General features: G+C 35.0%; 1 protein-coding gene across 10 annotated transcripts in view; it reads left to right on the top strand.

Moving 5' to 3' along the window:
• Nucleotides 1–21,232, top strand: part of trol (terribly reduced optic lobes) — a 918,151-nt gene that overhangs the window by 822,804 nt on the left and 74,115 nt on the right. For 9 of the 10 annotated variants that reach the window (XM_067149795.2, XM_067149796.2, XM_067149794.2 and 6 more), the window contains 2 exons: nt 852–992; nt 12,497–12,665. In XM_067149795.2, coding sequence (XP_067005896.2) covers nt 852–992; nt 12,497–12,665 — 310 coding nt within the window. The remainder of the gene's footprint in view (nt 1–851; nt 993–12,496; nt 12,666–21,232) is intronic. The other variant, XM_067149793.2, reaches the window with a different exon arrangement.

Genomic DNA, 21,232 nt, shown 5'->3' with positions numbered 1-21,232 from the left:
CAAAGGGTACAGTGTTATTTAATACATTTTTGTTGTAGTTTCTTTCTTAAATGGCATCTACAACACTGTACAACTAGTTAGTGGGCCATAATACAAAGAACATTATTATTTTTCTTTCTTGAATTATTACATGATTTCTGTATCATTTAATTATCCATGAATGTACCTGAATTACAAGCAAATGACAGCCCTCAAAATGCAAACATAGTAAAATAGCCCAGGAAACCTTCTGTTTCATTTTCATTGTGAAAATCTACAACACTGACACACTAAACTGTGGGTAACAATCCCATTTAACAAGCCCAAACATATTTCAGATCCAAGTTTAAATATCTCTATAATACCAGGATTAAAATATGTAAGTCCATTCCTTTTCAGAAATGTCATTTGCATTATGACTGTTGTTGCAGTGGTCACATATTTGAATGATTGACCAATCTATCTGATTTTTATTTCCTTATGTCTTGGGGTACTTCACTGTTCATGAAGCTATCAATAATTAATTTTGTCTTTACATCAGTTTGGATAAAATAAAAGAGTACTTTTGAGTGCAGGTCTATCGTAAGCCACTACAACTGAGAGCTGCATTTAGCAAATGAGATGGTTTAAAATTTCTTTTGGAAATTTTTTCTCTGAATCAATGTGCTCATGGAGTGGATTCTGAGCTTATCAGAATGCATACCAACTGACAGTTGTATAGTTCAAGACTCTTCTTGCATGTCCTGATCAGCTGTAGTGACTTCCTGCCTCACAGCATGCTGAAATCCTGATCTGATTTTTCATTTTTGTGTAAATCAACCTATAAACAAACCTACCTATCTCCTTGGTGATGCATGTTATTGGCCTCGTAGAATATGGGGGTGGTTGCAATCAACGTGGAGAATTCCCATGCCAGAGCGGAGAGTGTGTTCCCATCGCGACTGTGTGTGATGGCTATCGAGACTGCCGGGATGGCAGTGATGAGGAACTTTGCCCCAGCCGCAGAGGAAGGGGTTTGTGTTTCCCACATTCTGCAACAACAGTGTAACACTTCTCTCTGTGGCCTTTAAGTACTTACCTTCCAAGCAATATTACACTTACTGTAGTTTACTAAAACAGAAGAACTATAAAAAGAAAGTACTTTTAACAAAGTGGAATACAGTATTAATTTTATTTTAAGGTATACTAAATATTTTTCATGTTTGATGTAATAATTTGGTAGATGTAATGCTTGGAATGCAAATTAATTATTTGTAATTTAATCTTAACTTACTGAAAAAGAGTCAAGCTCGGAAAGGAACAATGGAAATGGTTTTATTCAAAATTAATAAACAGGGTTTTGTATAGGCTACTATAAATATGAAATTTGTTCAGAAATGTACTTTTGCTGCTTTCAATCATAATATAACAATGGTTTTCAAGTTCTTGACATCTTTAATTTAACTTTATTCAGTATACAATGGAAAATAATATTTAAGTTCTTTAATACATATCCTATGCCACAGAGAGAGAAAAAATACAATACATTCATAACTTAAAACACTTCCTTTTACACTAAATTTTAAGAACAGATTCAGGAGGCTGTATTGCTGGTGCTGGTGCTTTAGAGCAGTGGTATTCAAGTGGATAGAATGAATAAACAAACACTTAGGAAAGTGTTAGCTTGTATGTATCTAAAAGTAAGATGGTGGGACTATAAAACTGAATTCCAATTGAAATTTCATTTTCATCACTAAGTGTAAAAAAAAATTATTTCCATAATTTATCATTTGGAAGTTGACTGGAGACTATAGATTCTCATAAAATGCATGTAAATTATATTTCACTCTTTTTTATGATCATTTAAATAATTTTCTCAGTGAATGTCAACTAGGTATCTGTAAAATACAAACATTGTAAATTTTACTGCTTATTTGACTAGTATATGGGAATATTTGATGCAGTGAACAGCTTACTAAAGGTTTCCCTGCAAAACTGTATAACAGGTTTATTTAAATGGTGTAAACCTTGAAAACATAAATTATATTGTATTTATTTCAAGAGTCTTGCTTGTAGCTCAGTGGCTCAATAGTTCTACAGGAGCTCTGACTAAGGTATTATCTTTGTCAGCAGACTGCTATAGATGAGACCCATGAATCATCCATGAATCATACTTTAAATTAGTTTTATTTATTTGCCCTTACAATTTTAATCTCGTACATACAGTTTGTTGTTGCAGAGTGTTGTATCTTTTAATGCCCTGTCTTCAAACCTCTATGAGCAAACTAAGCACCTATACAATTCTTTGTTCACAACTACTGTTGTAGTCAATTCTGTCCCCAATCCTCTACCTTAAAAGCATTACATATTATGCCAAAATACTGCCTTGCAAGTATTTTTATGTTACTCTTTTTGGTCTCTTAAGGACTGATATCCCACTCTTCTTTATCTGCATGATGCTGTTCAAGCAGCTAAGTGATTCATAGGTGTTGTTACTGCATCTATCATGTTCATTCCTTATTCTCCTGCAATTATTCCCACTTGTTTTTACTTCTCATTATTATCCTGTCTGCTACCTCTAGCATATCAAATAATGACCTGAGTTGCCCTAGCATTTGCTCCTGTAAAATATGAGACATGCAGTCAAAAAGATAATTTTGACTGCAAATTCTCTCTTTCCTTCCAAAATATAATACAGTTAAGCTCTCCTCATTAGCTCTGCTATACAGTGGTTTAGATTAATATGCCACTGTGCACTGCCATGTCTTAACTGTTGTAAGAAAATTTTTAATAATTTTACAGTTTTGCCCTAAAACATTTAGTTCTGCTCGATGGCTTAAATTTTCCTATCTGATAGATATTATTCTCTGCAAACACAAATAAAAGTTATTAATCTTTTAAAAATTATTTTTGTCATTTTGTTCTAAATGTTTGGTATTTCTTTGAATACTACTCATTTCTTTGTGTAGAGTTCATGCAAATTAAGCCATTGACCATTTAACAAGTATGCTCTTGAAATGTCAATGAACAAAACTCTGTATATATGAAGTGATTGGTTATACATGAACTATCCACTTGTTTATCCATTGTCAATTCACTAGATCTTCTGTGGTGGTAGGTCCCTTGATTCAGCAAATCAGACAAATCAGCACAGCATAATGGTTAGCACACAGTTCCTGTTCAAACTTCTGAAAATTCAAACACTAGGCAAGAGTGATTATATTAAGGAACAGTTACTCAATGCTCTTTACTTTAAAATTTAATTTCAGTATTTTCAGATCTCATTTGTTGGGAGGCTATTTTAAATATTTGCATACAATCTCCGGCAACTGATATTGTGGTCGCTTACCTATTTATGGTTGCCTAATTTAATATAGATTTGCTTTTGAAACATCTAGTTTTATAGAATTTAAATGTAAGATATCTTTCTAACAATGCTTCTGCTGTATTAATAATCACTACATAAATGATTCTAAATAAGCTCTTTCATGGAAGCAAAATTTTACCTAGGAGGTTAATTGATGATAAATGTTTTTGAACAACCATATTCTTAAGAATTTAAATCATATTCTATATTATTCTCCAGGATCATTTATCACATAAACTTGTAATAGAAATACACAAGCAAGTGACAAAGTTATATAAACTTGATATATCAGACATAATGAATTAAAGAGTAATTTAACTGATGACCTCATTTCTGGATGCAATCTAAAATAAGATCATACTTTGAAAGTACCTTGGTTTTGTACACCTTATGCCTTTACATTGCTTAGATTTTCTTTTTTTCATTCTATAAGAGTGGATGGGAAGCCCAACTTCACCACTTATAAATACATTGGCTCTCAAATTGCCATTGTTACATGCATCAAATCATACATACTCCTGAAAGGGAAAACCTGTACGGTAATATGGCAGTAATATGTAGGGATGGGTCAATATTCTCTTTCTGCGATGCTGAATATTTATGTTTGTCAGCAAATAAATATTATTGTTCTTGATCTTTGTCCTAAATGGTACTACTGTAGGCCTATGCTAAGTTTATACATCATCTTCAAAAAAGTAGAAAATCTAATATTTAATACCATATATAAGTAATGGAGAGAATGCATATTGCTTTATTCTTTGTTTTATAATCTTTCTTAGTCAGGTGGAAATATCAAACCATGGAACTTGGAAAATATTTGGTGAATCATTTTATTTGTAACCACAAAGGTATGAGCTGGACTTATATTGATTAAGATGCTTGCAGAAGTTAAAATATCCTTGTCTCTGTAACTTACTTGCACTTCCTGCCTCAAATTCTTACTGATGAGTACAGCGACACGTTTCTGACCCTTACTCAACCAGCTTCTTAAGTGATGTTTTGTAAGTGAACGATTTAAACTTTTTGCCCGTTGCAATAGCTCTGCACAATCTTAGATCCAAAAAGTTTTGTCCAACATAATGATATTCATATTTTCATTCAAAGAACTGTTTGATCTACATGAGTCTGTCAGGGCTGTGTCCACTGATTTTAATTAACTTGTTAAGTAAGTTAGTGTGATTTGTGTTAGACTTGAAGTCTTTCTGTTTAGAAAGAATTAGAGGACTATTATTACTTTAAAATCTGCAAAACATGTTCACAGTTTACAGACAGTTAGTAAATACATTTTTATGACAAATCTGAATGTACATCTGAAGTACTATGCAGGGAAATGAATTTTGTAGTGCAGGAAATTTTTTTAGGCTGCATGAAATTGTAGTTAATGAATTAATTTTTCATTTTGGGCTGTATACATAGCATCAAATTGTAAATCTAGGATTGAGTTAGGTGTATTTAAACAATTAATAGCCTGAGGTTATACGCAATATTTTAGAACTTTCAGCTTTGCCATTCTGTGCCATTGGAAGATGTGATGCAAACCTTTCATAACTTTATGGTCGACAGACATGAAGGAGTAGTTGAATTGGCTGCATACACTGAAGCAACCTGCATAGACGGAAGACGAGCTTGTGGTCAAAGGAGAGCAGTTTCACTAAAGTTTCCATCAGATATATGGAATGTATGTATAACTAGTCTTAAATCAAAGACAACAAACAAACTGTGCAATCAAGGGATTCCACTCTAAACTGAGCAAGACAATTTCTACCCTTCATTCAAATATCTGGAGGTTTTTTGATAAAGTGAAAAGAACTCTGTAAAAAACAGAGCATCTTAATATGAAGGTAGAAGTAGGCATACACAATACAAAGCCCCAGTACCAAAGAGATACCATCATGAACCAGAACAAGTCAAACAAATTGTGATAAATTATGCTGCTTATAGAAAGAACTCTGACTCTGCAAAAGATCTGCAATAATTGCTAAATGGTATGTTTTACCATATTTTCGTGGATCACAGAGGTGAAAGAAGGTGCGGGCTGGAATGGGTCTATCTACGATAGTCAAAGATGACTTTAAAATTTTAAATAAAGGTTATATTTCTTTTCAGATCTTAAATTTCAACAAATAACAAGCTTTCAGGTACATAGGTAGTTGGTACAAAAATAGAGAAACCAAGAGTTGGTAATTTACAATTTTGAGCTTCAAGCTCCTAATTTACAAGATCCCAACATCACAAATGTTGCATTTAGTTAGATAGATAAGAAGAGATATCTCCCAAAACACCATTTTCAAGAGCACTTTGCTCCAACGGCATTCCAAAGGCACCACTCAATAGTACACAAATATATATTACCTAACCACAAAAGAGCTTACATGCTCTACAACTTCTACCAAGGAGACAGCACTCCCGAACTCTTACGGCCTACACAAGGCAACCATTAATTATTACAGGACAGAAAAGAGCGTCTCTGCTCAATACAATTACACCTTTAGGCCTCTCTAGGCACAACCTGCAATTTACAATACCATATGAATTTTAGTTTACACAGGGGTATCTAGTACCCATTCTACTGGGCCTTTGAGAAAAAGAACAGGTTAAGTTACTGGCCCAAATTCAAAAATCTATGGAGGCGTACACTTGTGCTCCTAGAAAACCAAGGTAATAACCCTACTTGGACTTGCAGCCCGACGATGCAGAGGCTAATCCCACACTACTGAGGTGACTAGAAGGACAAGTTAATTTATCATTTACAGGAGAAAAACAGTTGCAAAATCATAGTCACCTCAAGATTAACTGAAGGGGAATTTGAGAGGGTAACACACTCTCTATCCCCGATTTACAGTTTAAGTCTTTAGGACTTACATGAAATTTTACGTGAAAAAGAAGAAAGTTTACATTTTAGGAATTGACGGTTACATAGTTAAAGATTGGAACCTTCCTCTCGAGTTAAGCTTGCGGAGATAACTACAGAGATAGAAAACTGGGGGCCATTACCTGGGCTGATGTTCTGCCTGCCGAAGAATGAGGACCCCCGTCTCCTCTCTTAACATACACACTCAGTAATTCGGCAATCAATAAGACAAGTTAACTTGAAAAGCCGTCAGCTTTTATACCCAAGAGGAAACTTCGAGAAAGTTCTGGACTAAATCTGGACACACCCTCTCATTTTTATTGGATGAACAAAATGTTACAAGAAGCCTATGACTGGCTGAAAAATAAATACAGAAAATTTATGATTGGTTAGAATCCCATGTTGGTGGGATGAATAAGAAGTATTTTAAACCTTGAAGTACCAAAAATAAGAAAAGTAAATTCAGTTCAGAAAACCTATTAACCCAAAAGTTCTTTAAATTTCTAGTTATTTCACTTTGCACCAGAGTGCATGACCTCAGTTCTTTCAGAGACACATCTATGGAGAAAAGTCCAAATTTCTTGAAATAGTTGTTGCAACTAGTGATACACCAAAACATAACAAAGAAATCCAGTCAGTTTAGGAAACATTAAAATAACATATTACTCCATCCTTTAATAGTGACAACTTTTGATCAACATTCCAACTTCTTATACTAGATGTTTCTAGTTTTATATGATAGATAGCGTTCTTCAAGGCGCTTCATTTAAATGTACGGGGTTGAGGTGTACCTCCCGGTACAGTATGGTCAGAGTCTTGGGGAAGGAATACAAGATGAAAATAAATGTCCAAATCAAAAGTAATGGAGTGCGGTCGCACAAGGTCAGGTAATGCAGGAAATATTAGATTAGGAAATGAAGTCTTAAAGGAAGTAAATGACTATTGTTACTTGGATAGCAAAATAACTAATGATGGCAGAAGTAAGGAGGAGATAAAATGCAGACTAGCACAAGCAAGGAATGCCTTTCTTAAGAAAAGAAATTTGTTCACCTCGAACATTGATATAGGAATTAGAAAAAAAAATTTGAAGACTTTCGTCTGAAGCGTGGCATTGTATAGAAGTGAAACATGGCAATAACTCGCTCAGAAAGAAAGAGAATAGAAGCTTTTGAAATGTGGTGTTACAGAAGAATGCTGAAGGTGGGATGGGTATATAGAATGAAGAGATACTGAATCAAATTGGTGAGAAGATATCTATTTGGCTAAATTTGACCAGAAGAAGAGATAGAATGATAGGGCACATCTTTAGACAGCCAGGTGTTGTCCAGTTGGTTTTTGAGGGAAGTGTGGGGGGTAAGAATGGTTGGGGTAGACCAAGGTATGAATATGACGAGCAGATTAGAGCAGGTATAAGATGTAGTAGTTCCACAGAAATGAAAAGATTAGCACAGGATAGGGGGGGCATGGAGAGCTGTATCAAACCAGGCTATGGACTGATGACACAAAACAACAATAGAAAGAATAATAATATCAAAACTGACTTGCATCTCAAATTATACAACAACCCACAAAGAAGACAATATTGGGGAGCTAAATTATCAATTTTTTCAATATTGCAAGTATAAGATGTTACATTTTTGTTCATTTTTAAAGTCTTCTGTTTGAAACATAGATATAGCCTATATGTTGCCTAAAATAAAGTGATGCAAAAATGTAGTGTATTACAAAAATGTAAATAGGACAAAAATGCTAATAGGATCAAAATATAAAGTGGACAAAAATGATCACAGAATCATAATTATTAGCAAGATTATCAACTGTGGTATCTTCTAAGCATAGATATCATGTAAAATTTTACATCATCATCATTGCTTCTTTGCTCCAGCCAGGCGGGTGCAGTTTAAAATTTTACAGTTTATCTTGCCGTTTTTAGTATGAAGGGAATCCATTCAATCCTCTGAACCTCTCAAAGCACAAAGACACAAGTTTTTAGCATGCCACTATGTGTGTTGCATTATGTGCTGTGTGCTTATTGCTTCCATTGTTTTGTATCACTCAAGAAAGAGTACATCCTGGCTTTTGTATACACCTGACTTGTATTTGCACTATATTGAAATATTGATAAATGTTTTAATATCAGCCCTGCTACAAACTGCGTAATTGGAGAAAGAAGATCTTTGATCAACAGTGCTATTAGACTTTCAGATTAAACACAGTCACTGGGCAAGTTGGCCGTGCGGTTAGGGGCCCCGCAGCTGTGAGCTTGCTTCTGGGAAATAGTGAGTTCAAACCCCACTGTTGTCAGCCTTGAAGATGGTTTTCTGTGGTTTCCCATTTTCACACCAGGCAAATGCTGGGGCTGTACCTTAATTAAGGCCCACTCCCAGCCCTTCCCTATCACATCGTCGCCATAAAACTTATCTGTATTGGTGCAATGTAAAGCTGATTGAGAAGAATCCTTATACAGTATACATATAATATCATATCAAGCTCTGACCATAATTTATATGGATGAAGAAGTATAAAACTTCTTTCTGATAAATACTCCTCATGGGAATAAGTAGGAGAGAGCACCTTCTGATAGAAAATGGAGATTTCTTAATTTTACTTGTAAACATACAAGATAAACTTTTTAAGAAGCATTCTTCATAGCAACTATCTTATTATCTAACTGCATACTACAGTAGAAATATGTATATATCAAGATAGTTATAAAGATAACCCCAGAAAGAGAGCTTATTCCATATTCATGCCATAACATGAGTGTTCTGCAGTGAGATTTCTCTATCTTTTAATATTTACTTTATGACACTATATCTTATTCAGATGATGGAATGTGACAGACAGCAAAGAACTTGTTTTTTAAATGTGATCAAACTGAGATCATATTTCCAGGAGTCTTGTAAATCTCTTAGAGAAATGTTTCATGCACAGTAAAATTGTACTGGATAAGAAATGAAATTGTTGGGAACTTTTTCAAAAGTGCTGACACCTCTTCCATCAGTAAACAGTGGAAAGATATAAAAGCCACTTCAGAATGGCTGGAGAGAGAGGAAAGAAAGTGGAGGTTGGGGGAAGGAGGAATGAAGCCAAAACATATTTGTATCTCAGCCATGGTCAGGACAACAATGCTGCATATTCACTATATAAAAATTGACAGGGCACTATGTCCCACGTGCCACCAAAATTACATTGCTATGGTACTAGTAAAATAACCTGTGAATGCTGTACTGAGATGCTAGAAGACTAGGCATTTAAGTGAAAGATCCAAGCCATATACATATGTGCTGATTAAATGTGAGAAGAGAATCAGAGATACATTAGAAAATTATTTTTCTGTTTTTCTTTAGAGCTATTTATGCATGCATTTGGTAGAATAATATCACCAATACTTTTACCATCTTTCTTTGATCGTAATTGAATGGTAAAATCCAGATAGTTCTCGTAATTCCTGTGCTTTAGTCACTCTTTTATCTCAGAGAAAATTGACCCGTTCCTACCTCTGAAAACTTCATAGGTTTGACTCATTGCTATCTCCATTTAATGAGTTAAGTTAGAACATTAATAAGTGATAATGGTAACTGGGCCCTTATAAGTCGTATCTTTCCTGGTGTGTTGGTTGGTGATTCTTCCAAGAATATTTAAAGTTATGCATGAAAACTTTTCTGATGGTCTTCATTAAATAATGGAAATAAAAATATTTACTTAAAATGCATCCTAAACTTGTACATAAGTTAAAAATTTAAAGTAAACATTTTAAACTGGTTGTATGAGATTTACCCCTAATAAATAAAACTAACCCTTCACTCCAGTAAAAGTAATGCTGTAAGATTGGAACCATTAAAAGAAGCACTAACATAACACATAGATTGTAAATCTCCTTACTCCTTTTATGCATTATTTCTCTTGTGCTCCACCCTTAAGTGTGTATGTTAAATGTTTTCTGACCATGAAGATTTCAGTTGTTATTAACTGAATGTAAACAGTGTCATTTTGGGTGTTATTGTTGTATTCAGTGATGATTGATGTGAGGTGGTGAAATAATACCATAAATCTTGATCATGACCTGTCGAGCTCTACCCGTCTTTCTGATTACCATTTATGAACCCACGGATACATCTGACTGATATAACACATCCCCTCCTTTGACAGATATTTGGATTCAGAAGTATAAGCCTTTAACATACATAGTTTATGTACATTTCTCTCACAATGTAGGGAGAAGACAGAATACAATAATTCTGTCAGCCTAACCTAGGGAAGAGAGGAACTGAATTCAGTTTTGTTAGCTAAAACCTGGACTGGCAGAAATTATATTTTGAGTAAATAGAAATGTGTCTGCAGTCAGTGTATAAATGAAGTTGTTCTTCTTCTTCTTCTTCTTCTTCTTCTTCTTCTTCTTCTTCTTCTTCTTCTTCTTCTTCTTCTTCTTCTTCTTCTTCTTCTTCTTCTTCTTCTTCTTCTTCTTCTTCTTCTTCTTCTTCTTCTTCTTCAGTCACTCTTATTCAGGGACCTCCTGGGCCAGGCTGTGGACCATTCACCTCCATCTATTTCTCATACCTCCCTGGAGACACAGAAGATGCTTGTCGCTTCTGGGGTACTCCTAGCAACTTTGTTTTGATCCACTTCGACACTTCATACAGGCTATTATTACGATGGACTCACCACATCCAAAAGTTTTTTATATACTTAATAATAACTGCCAGGTTTTAGTGAGGCTGCCCATAACCTGGAGGACAGTATTATATATTTGGTGTGGTTGCAGTGTTACTTAGACCACTAGAGAATATTAATCTGGACTGTTGAGATTTTATTGGTAACTTATCTATTAGGATAATGAGAGGAAATTAAATTTTTAGTGTGGGAGAAATATTGATACATTATTGATTTGGTTATTCTACAGAGTATTCTATTGTATCAGTTATTTGAACTATTGTTAGAGCTATGTTTAATGGTTTTTGGTTTGTTTTTTTTGTTATTTTGGCTCTGAAAATAAACTTGTGCTTGGGTGGAAGTTTATGAACATAGTAATACTCAATATTTGCCTGTAATAATTAGGAAAATGTCAAATGACATTTCGTGTCAAGAGCAATTTATGTGCAGTATTAGGTAAAAATGGTTGCAGTATTAGGTCAAATGATTTGGATTACATATTTTGTTACTGTATTTACAGTATTTACTATTACGGTACTTGTGGTAAAATAGTAAATTGTAAATAAAATACGTTCTGGTTATAATTTTATTCTTTTTCCTTTTTTTTGTAGAATTTGATACTATACAACAGTAACTTACTGGGACCAGTAAGGAATCTGGAATTTAAGTGTATTTCCTCCTGAAACTACTCACTTATATTACAGTATAATAAAACAATTTGTGAAATGTTTCTCTTATAGTAATAATATGTTGAGGTTTGGTCTTAGTTCTCAGATTCCAGTGATATTCTAGGGGTTTTTAGTCTCCTTTTCTTTTCTTTTTTCTTTCTTTTCTTTCCTTTTCTTTTCTTTTCTTTCACATCAAAGAAACACAGGATGAACAAAGATTTATTATATCCTTCATACTAACAAAATTCCCTTTTATTTTTGGTAAATAAATGTGAATCTTGCTGGGGGTTTTATTTTTATTGTTAAAAAGAATAAAAGTTGGCTGAATCTTAAACAAACCTCAAGTGTTTCAAAATCCAGCTTTTATTTACTAGATTATGTTTTATGTCAACTGATTGGTAGCAGTTCACCAGGCTGTCCATCCTACATAGGGCTTACTTGTGAACTTTGAGCATTCTTGAAAATTATATTTAGATGAACATATTTTCAAAATGACACTCTCTTCATGACAGTTGAATTATGTAGCTGAAATCTTCACAGGGTCAGTTGTAACCATGTTTTACTTTGATTTGTGTTATCACTTGCCTGAGAGAATTCAGTGTGCTGGTGATTGTAGTTCCCCAGTAAAACAAGTTGCTCAATTTATAGCTGTGTGTCTGTTATGTTGTATCAAGTGCTGCTTAGAAACTATTGTGTTATAACAGTTATTATTTTTTCTCTGTTTTATTATAGTCTGTTTCCCTATAGAATGCTTTTAAAGTAGATTTTTAACCAAAGTTTAATTCCACTTGTAGATTGTTTAAAAAGTAGATTTTTAACATTTTTAAATTTCATTTTAAATTTAATTTTAATGAATGCTTTTCTGTGGTAAAATATTTGTTCTGCATTGAAGATCTGAACTTAGTACAACTCTCATTAATCTTATTTATAATTATGCACTATGTAGAGAATATACTTCAAAGTTAAAATATGTTTTCTTATGTTTGACCAATTGTATAGGGCTGCAAAATCTAGCTCTGCGTATTGATCCCAGCAAGGATGTTGTAAGAGTTGGAGACACTGTGGACATACGCTGTTTGGCCACGGGTGATCCTGATGTCTCATACAGCTGGACTAAAGTTGGAGAACGTTTACCCGATAATGTTATGATTGCAGAGGATATAATGAGGTAAGAACTCCCAAGTTATATGTGTCAGTTGTCTAATATATGATTCTTTGAGAAAATGTCAGTCGTATGATTTAAAATTGTGTAATTATTTCTATAGAACCCATACCAGTGTGTTTCAAGGCTTTAGTTTAAAATATTTTCACATACATAGATAAATACTTCAATAGTCACTATATAATGGTATGCCTTTCGAGGTACAAGCCACTGCAAGGCCTTGTGATTTAATATATTTTCTATTCACAACTAGCACTATCTGCTCTTCTTCCTATATATCATCAACGTAGCATTTAATAATTTAATATCTCTCCCGCAACATCGCTTAACATCATTTTCATACTGGAATTAAAACATCAAAAATAGGAAGCTAAGAAAGAAGATATGAACACAATGACAGACTAGTGTGGGTAGAAGGAACAACAGAATGGGTAAACAAGGACAAACATGAAGACATAAAAGGACGACGTACACACTCCATATTTTCAAACACTGCCATCTTCATATGTGGGCTCTCTGTTCATCAATCTTAGTTCATCCAAATCTATTTCCTCCTAGGACATCATCATCATCATCATCATCATCATTCAGCCAGGTTAAGGCATTTATGGTACTTCTCCACCGTCCTCTCTTCTTCCACCATACTCAGCCTGTTATTCTTCTGTTCATTCCAAGTTCCATCTTCTTATTCTGGTCTTGATCAAGTCTATCAATCTTGCTCTGAATCTTCCTCTTGCTCTCTTTCCCTCAAACTTAGCCTCCATCATATGTTCCAGTATCCTTCCCTCCTCTGTTCTCTTTCCATGTCCAAACCATCTTAAATTATTCTTCTTAACCCGTAGAGAGCCAGACAATGATATATCATTGTTTCGTATATCCGCGTAAAGTGCCAACCACAATATATCGTTGTTTGGATAGCGCACAATTCTATACGCGTTTGTACAACTTGGGCCGTCAGATTGAAACATTTTGTGTGTCCAGTCCATAGAGAATTGTCATTAGATTTTAACTATGTCGCTAGATAGTGCGTAAATTCATTCGTTATCATGCATTGAATTTCTAAAGTCCGTGTTCATCTACGACGTATGATCTCCATGCCGCGTGAGTAAAATGGCGACTAGTGGGAGAAGTTATGTTGTTAACGATGACGAACTGGCTGTATATCTTAATAATTTTTAGTAAAGAAGGGAATGATGAAGACTCAGATAAGGAATTCACTCCTTCAACAAGTGAGGAAGGGGAAAGTGAAAGTGTTAGTGTTATTTGGAGTGATAACGGCGAGTTTTCTGTAAACACTCAACCACGTGCTCATTGTCCAACATATTGAAAGTGGTAATGACCGTCTGAGTGACAGTACTGATGATGACGGCTGTAACAATACCCAACAGCAAACATTTCATGCTCTCCGTGAAATTCAATTAGGTCAAGATGCAAAATACCAACCCTCACATGATTATTATGATACTCCTGGCCCGAGACATGCCCCTCCGTCAGACGCAAACCTATAGCGTATTTTTATTTTATTTTTCACGGCTCAGTTATGGAACCTAATAACTACAGAGACAAAAAGATATGAGAAATCATGTCTTGTCACCACATGCCAGAGCACAGCAGTGGCGCCCTGTTACATTGTTTGAAATGAAGGCTTTCATTGCTGTTTTGTTGGAAATGGGTATAGCTAGAAGGCCGAGCTTATTTTCTTATTGGGTAAAAAAGTCGCGTTATATTCCATGGTTTGGAAATATGTTCTCAAGAAACAGATTCCAATTGATCTTGAGATTCTTTCATCTTGTGAACAATGATAATCTATCACCATCTCGTCACCCTGACTACAACCTATGTGCCAGGTTCGATCCCATTGTTGGCCATGCCAATTGTATATTACGATACCACTGTACATAACTCTTAAAATACTCAAGGTAAAAATTATTCATCTGAAATAGGATATTGCAAAGAAGTCATCAATATATATCGCTGAGTTAAATTTTCGTTTTTTTTTTTTTTCTGTTTTGTTTCTGATTTTTAAATTTTGGTGTTTGAAAATTGTTTGGAAAATATTTTTTTTTCAAAATACCCAAGGACATTTTTGTGTTTTAATTTAGTTCAGCCGTAAGAGTGCATTCTTGTTAATATTCAATAAAAATTTCAAGTCATAGTTATAACATTTGTGAACTATTTAGTGCAGAGAGTGAGAACCTGCAAAATTCTCTAAATCTGTCTGGCACTCTTGGCATACTGTGAGCACCCGGGCCTGGCACTAAGAGGGTTAATTCTGTCATTCAACTTTTCTACTCCAATTTCCTTCCCAACATCTTTATATCTCACTCTCTCTTTCCTATAACACTTCTTAGGAATTCCATTTCACTGACTTGAATTCTACTCCCCTCTCTTCGTGTCATTGCCCAGGTTTCTGCTTCATTTTTCAATATGGGTATACAGTACATCTTGTACATCACTTCCTTACAGTTCCTTGGTGTACCTCACTTCTTCTATATTAGATTCCGTATACATTCTGGTAGAAATCACTAGTTGCACCCTTTTGTTAATCTCTGTATCCAGCCTTGCATTTTATATTAGTTTGCTTCCTCAGTAATTGAAGCTGTTCTCTCTATTTCAAGGTTCTGACCTCCAGTATTTATTATTCCTTTCCTTACTCTGTCTCCTCTTGTTATCACTATTGTCTTATTCTTCTCTACACTGAATTTCATACTGTATTCCACAGTTTTCTCATTCGTACTTCCTTACTGGCCATTCTCCACACCACAATATCATCAACAAATAGCATTATATTTTTTATAGTATGTTTAGTTCTGGGGGTAGCCAAGGACATGTTCGGCATGCCATTTCTGTACCTGCTTGTCCCAGTACACCTCATGGGGGTAAGCTAAATGTGTCGCTGTGTAAGGGTGTTGTCTTTGGGTACAGGAATGGGAAGGAAGTGGCTCTGGCCTTGAGAAAGGTACCATCCTGGCATTTGCTTGGAGTTGAAATGGGAAACCATGGTAAACCATGGAAAACAATTTTGTGTATGGCTGACAGGGGATTCAAACCCTCCTGCCTCCCAAGTACAGACCTAGCAACCATAACTGGTTGTGGTATAGTATTACGTTCTTAACTAAATGCTTCATTTGACTCCTTCACAATTTTATCCATTACCATTATAAAAAATAGTGGTGACAGTACGCATCCCTGTCTTAACCCAGTAACATTTTAAACTATTCTGTCTTCCTGACTTGAGCCTGGACACAGCTAAAAGACATTTGTCATACATTGCATGTAAAATTTGTATCATTTGTTTGCGAACTCCCTTTCTTAGCATTGTTTCCCATACCTTTTCAGTGGGCACATTATCATATGCCTTTACTATAGTCTCACTCAGCTGGCTGCACAAGAGTCCCACGGGTGGAACGTTCGCAGAGCCAAAGTCGCTATATCGGGATATTATCTTTTAATAATTTATATTCGCTGGGCACTGGTGACAGGATAGGTGACAGCTGACATAATAAAATACACCAACAAAACAACAGTGAACATTTATTAATAACATAGAAAATTCTGGACATCATTTTCAAACAAAACCATTGAGTTCAATTCTCTGAATGTTAAGAAAAAATATTATATACAAGTAGATGCTGCTTGAACATTCCTCAGATTTTACATTTAAATCAAAATTTTATTAATTATCATCAGCTACTCCACTTCAGGTATTGATGGTGAATTGAAATAACTATAAAATCAAAATTTCAGCATTAGTGAAAGTTCATGATACCGGTACTCAATTAACAATTTTGCATTCAAATTAAATCATTTGTTTCTAATAACACATTACTCCTGAGAAATTGAGCACCCTACCTTCAGAATAGTTCATTTAACCATGTAGACTTTCATCCCAATCTCCTCATTATTATTATTTATTTTTATTTATATCCTTTAGAAACGCCTATACTGTTGTACATTTACACAAAGTCTTGATTTAAAATCTGCAATAATTTAAATGCTTTAGGCTTTATAAGTCTCTCAATTATGTTTCTTTTAAGTTTCTTTTAAGGAAATCAAATAGGGATGACATAAAAATGTTAGTGCTCAACTGTAGAAGCATTGTAAACAAAGGAATCAAATTAAGTAATTTAATAGATATATACTTACCAGATATTGTAATAGGAGTTGAATCATGGCTGAGAAATGATATAATGGATGCAGAGATATTCTCACGGAACTGGAGTGTGTATCGTAGAGATAGGATAGGAATGGTAGGAGGGGGAGTATTCATTCTGGTGAAAGAAGAATTTGTAAGCTACGAAAAAGTTAAGGATGATAAACATGAAATTCTGGGTGTAAGGCTCTTCTCTAAAGATAATAGGCAACTTGATGTCTTTGGAGTGTACAGACCGGGAAAGGGTAGCGCTGACGCTGATTCAGAATTATTTGATAAGATAATCAGCTATGTTGGAAATGATATGAAAAGGAATGTGATAGTAGCAGCTGATCTCAATTTACCAAATGCCAATTGGTAAGGTAATGCGAACGACAGGAAGCATGACCAACAAATGGCAAATAAGTTAATATGGGAAGGGCACCTGACTCAGAAAGTGATGGAACCAACAAGAGGGAAGAATATTTTGGATGTGGTGCTGATAAAACCAGATGAGCTCTATAGAGAAACCGAAGTAATAGATGGTATTAGTGATCACGAAGCTGTTTTTGTCGTAGTTAAAAATAAATGTGAAAGAAAGGAAGGTATTAAAATTAGAACTGTTAGGCAGTACCATATGGCTGATAAAACAGGCATGAGGGAGTTTTTAAAAAGTAACTATGATCGCTGGAAAAAGGTAAATAAAAATGTAAACAGACTCTGGGATGGGTTTAAAGCAATTGTTGAGGAATGTGAAAATAGATTTGTTCCTTTAAAGGTGTTTAGGAATGGTAAGGATCCACTATATTATAACAGAGAAGTAAAGAGACTAAGAAGGAGGTGCAGACTGGAAAGAAATAGAGTTAGAAATGGTTATGGAAGTAAGGAGAAATTGAAGGAACTTACTAGAAAATTGAATCTAGCAAAGAAGGCAGCTAAGGATAACATGGTGGCAAGCATAATTGGCAGTCATACAAATTTTAGTGAAAAATTGAAGAGTATGTATAGGAACTTTAAGGCAGAAACAGGTTCAAAGAAGGACATTCCAGGAATCATTAATGAACAAGGGGAGTGTGTATGCGAGGATCTTCAAAAGGCAGAAGTATTCAGTCAGCAATATGTAAAGATTATTGGTTACAAGGATAATGTCCAGATAGGGGATGTGAGTAACACTAAAGAAGTATTAAAATTTACCTATGATAACAATGACATTTACAGTAAGATACAAAAGTTGAAAACTAGAAAAGCAGCTGGAATTGATAAGATTTTTGGGGATATACTAAAGGCAATGGGTTGGGATATAGTACCATATCTGAAATACTTATTTGATTATTGTTTGGTTGAAGGAGCTATACCAAATGAACGGAGAGTTGCTATAGTAGCCCTTGTGTATAAAGGAAAGGGTGATAGACATAAAGCTGAAAATTACAGGCCAGTCAGTTTTGACATGCATTGTATGTAAGCTTTGGGAAAGCATTCTTTCTGATTATATTAGACATGTTTGCAAAATTAATAACTGGTTTGACAGAAGGCAGTTTGGGTTTAGGAAAGGTTATTCGACTGAAGCTCAGCCTGTAGGTTTTCAGCAAGATATAGCAGATATCCTGGATTCAGGAGGCCAAATGGACTGTATTGCGATTGACCTATCTAAGGCATTTGATAGGGTAGATCATGGAAGACTACTGGCAAAAATGAGTGCAATTGGACTAGAAAAAAGAGTGACTGAATGGGTGGCTACATATCTAGAAAATAGAACTCAGAGAATTAGAGTAGGCAAGGCTTTATCTGACCCTGTAATAATTAAGAGAGGAATTCCTCAAGGCAGTATTATTAGACCTTTTATGTTTTCTTATATATATCAATGATATGTGTAAAGAAGTGGAATCAGAGATAAAGCTGTTTGCAGATGATGTTATTCTGTACAGAGTAATAAATAAGTTACAAGATTGTGAGCGGCTACAGGGTGACCTCGATAGTGTTGTGAGATGGACGGTGGACAATGGTATGATGATAAACGGGGTTAAAAGTCGGGTTGTGAGTTTCACAAATAGGAAAGGTCCTCTCAATTTTAATTACTGCGTTGATGGGGTGAAAGTTCCTTTTGGGGATCATTGTAAGTACCTAATGTACGTAACACAACCTAATAGGTTGAAAGTCGGTTTCGATTACAATGCGGTCGTGAAAATAGAATATTCATTGACTTGGCCCTCAACGGGCAACTTAAACGCACTCTACAGTGTGATGGTAGTAGTACCAGACCTGTAGCTCAGATCCTTTCCAACAGAACAAAGATGGCCTAGGCCACCATAGCTCAATTGGTAGAGCAACCGATGCGAAATTGGGAGGTTGTGGGTTCGGATCCCACTGGTGTCTGGTTGGCCATTTTTATTCTGTACTTAACATCTCTTCAACACGTACTAAATGTACGTAACACGACCTAATAGGTTGAAAGTCGGTTTCGATGATAAGAAAAGACCTTCATTGGGGTAATCACATAAATATGATTGTTAATAAAGGGTAGAGATCTCTGCACATGGTTATGAGGGTATTTGGGGGTTGTAGTAAGGATGTAAATGAGAGGGCATATAAGTCTCTGGTAAGACCCCAGCTAGAGTATGGTTCCAGTGTATGGGACCCTCACCAGGATTACTTAATTCAAGAACTGGAAAAAATCCAAAGAAAAGCAGCTCGATTTGTTTTGGGTGATTACCGACAAAAGAGTAGCGTTACAAAAATGTTGCAAATTTTGGGCTGGGAAGATTTGGGAGAAAGGAGACGAGCTGCTCAATTAAATGGTATGTTCTGAGCTGTCAGAGGAGAGATGGCGTGGGAGGACATCAGTAGACGAATAAGTTTGAGTGGTGTCTTTAAAAGTAGGAAAGATCACAATATGAAGATAAGGTTGGAATTCAAGAGGACAAATTGGGGCAAATATTCGTTCATAGGAAGGGGAGTTAGGGATTGGAATACTTTACCAAGGGAAATGTTCAATAATTTTCCAATTTCTTTGCGCTCATTTAAGAAAAGGCTAGGAGAACAACAGATAGGGAATCTGCCACCTGGGCGACTGCCCTAAATGCAGATCAGTAGTGATTTGATTGATTGATTGATTGATTGATTGATTGATTGATTGATTGATTGATTGATTGATTGATTGATTGATTGATTAATCATAAATAATTATGGGCAACGTTTACTCCTATTCTCAGTTTATGTCACAGTTTAACCTTACTCTTATTGTATTATTCAATTTTAATTATGAGACCTTTATCCTACTGGGATAAATCTACTGGGATTGTGATTATTATATCCCTATAGCTCAATTTCTTTACAACACTTTACACTTGAATCATTTATCAAGTATTTATCGGATTTCTTAACAGATTCTTTCTCTCGCTACGTGAATACGCACAGGGATCTGAAAATCCACATGAGTAACATTTCAGGTTCTTACAATTCTCAGATTCTTACAATTCAATTTCTTTAGTTTTTTCATATTCTTAATTTCTTCTCTTTCATTTTTCAGATTCTTTAATTTTAGATTCTTTGGTTTATTCCCTCCTTCCTGAGATCTCGCTCGATTGTATTCAATCAGTAAACCATCAATAAATTTTACATTAACAATATTAAACCCTTAGTTGTAAATATAGAGCACAACCATCACAAAACAGAGGTCCTGAGTTCGACAATGATCAGAATCTCTCGCCACGTGAATACGCACAGAGATCTGAAAATCCACATGAGTAACACAAAAATAAAGTACACAAATTCATAAATGCATCACAACCACACAATCACCTCAAAATTAGGGAATTAATTTATTGCTGTATGGGTTTTATTATTATTATATCACGAGCCTTTAGATTTTGTAGATGACCATACCATGACGACACACGCGACTCATAGCAATGAATATAGACACAGAATGAGACGACAAATGATCACAATCAGACAAAATGATCAACCACAGCCACGTACAATCAAGGATAAATTCATATAACACATGCTCAATTCCCATAAAGTACCATTTGGACGGATACAATATAAAGAAATGTTATCTCTAGATTTTTGCCATATTCCCAATGTCTTTCCATCAACAGTATCACGTTAAAGATGGAGTCCACCATTGATTTGCCTTTTCTAAAGCAATATTGCTCCTCTTCGAACTGTCCTTTCCATTTTTCTTCTCAATCTCCTTTCTTTTATCCTTTTCATTATTTTTGCAACTTTTGATATGAGAGTGATTCTGTGATAATCGCATACTTTATTGTCCCCCTTCTTAATGACTGGTATTATTTATTCCCTTTCCCCATTCTTCTGGCATACCATACACATTTTTCCAATCTATACGGGCAGCTGCCTTTATCATCTCCACACTTGTTTCATGTATCCCAGCTGTTCTTCCCATTTTCATTCTTCCAACTGCTAGTTCCACCTCTAA

The sequence above is a fragment of the Anabrus simplex genome, chromosome 6 (genome assembly GCF_040414725.1).
Source record: "Anabrus simplex isolate iqAnaSimp1 chromosome 6, ASM4041472v1, whole genome shotgun sequence".
Taxonomy (NCBI): Eukaryota; Metazoa; Arthropoda; class Insecta; order Orthoptera; family Tettigoniidae; genus Anabrus; species Anabrus simplex.
The sequence above is the reverse complement of the archived record's forward strand: the minus strand, read 5'-3'. Positions and strand labels throughout refer to the sequence as shown.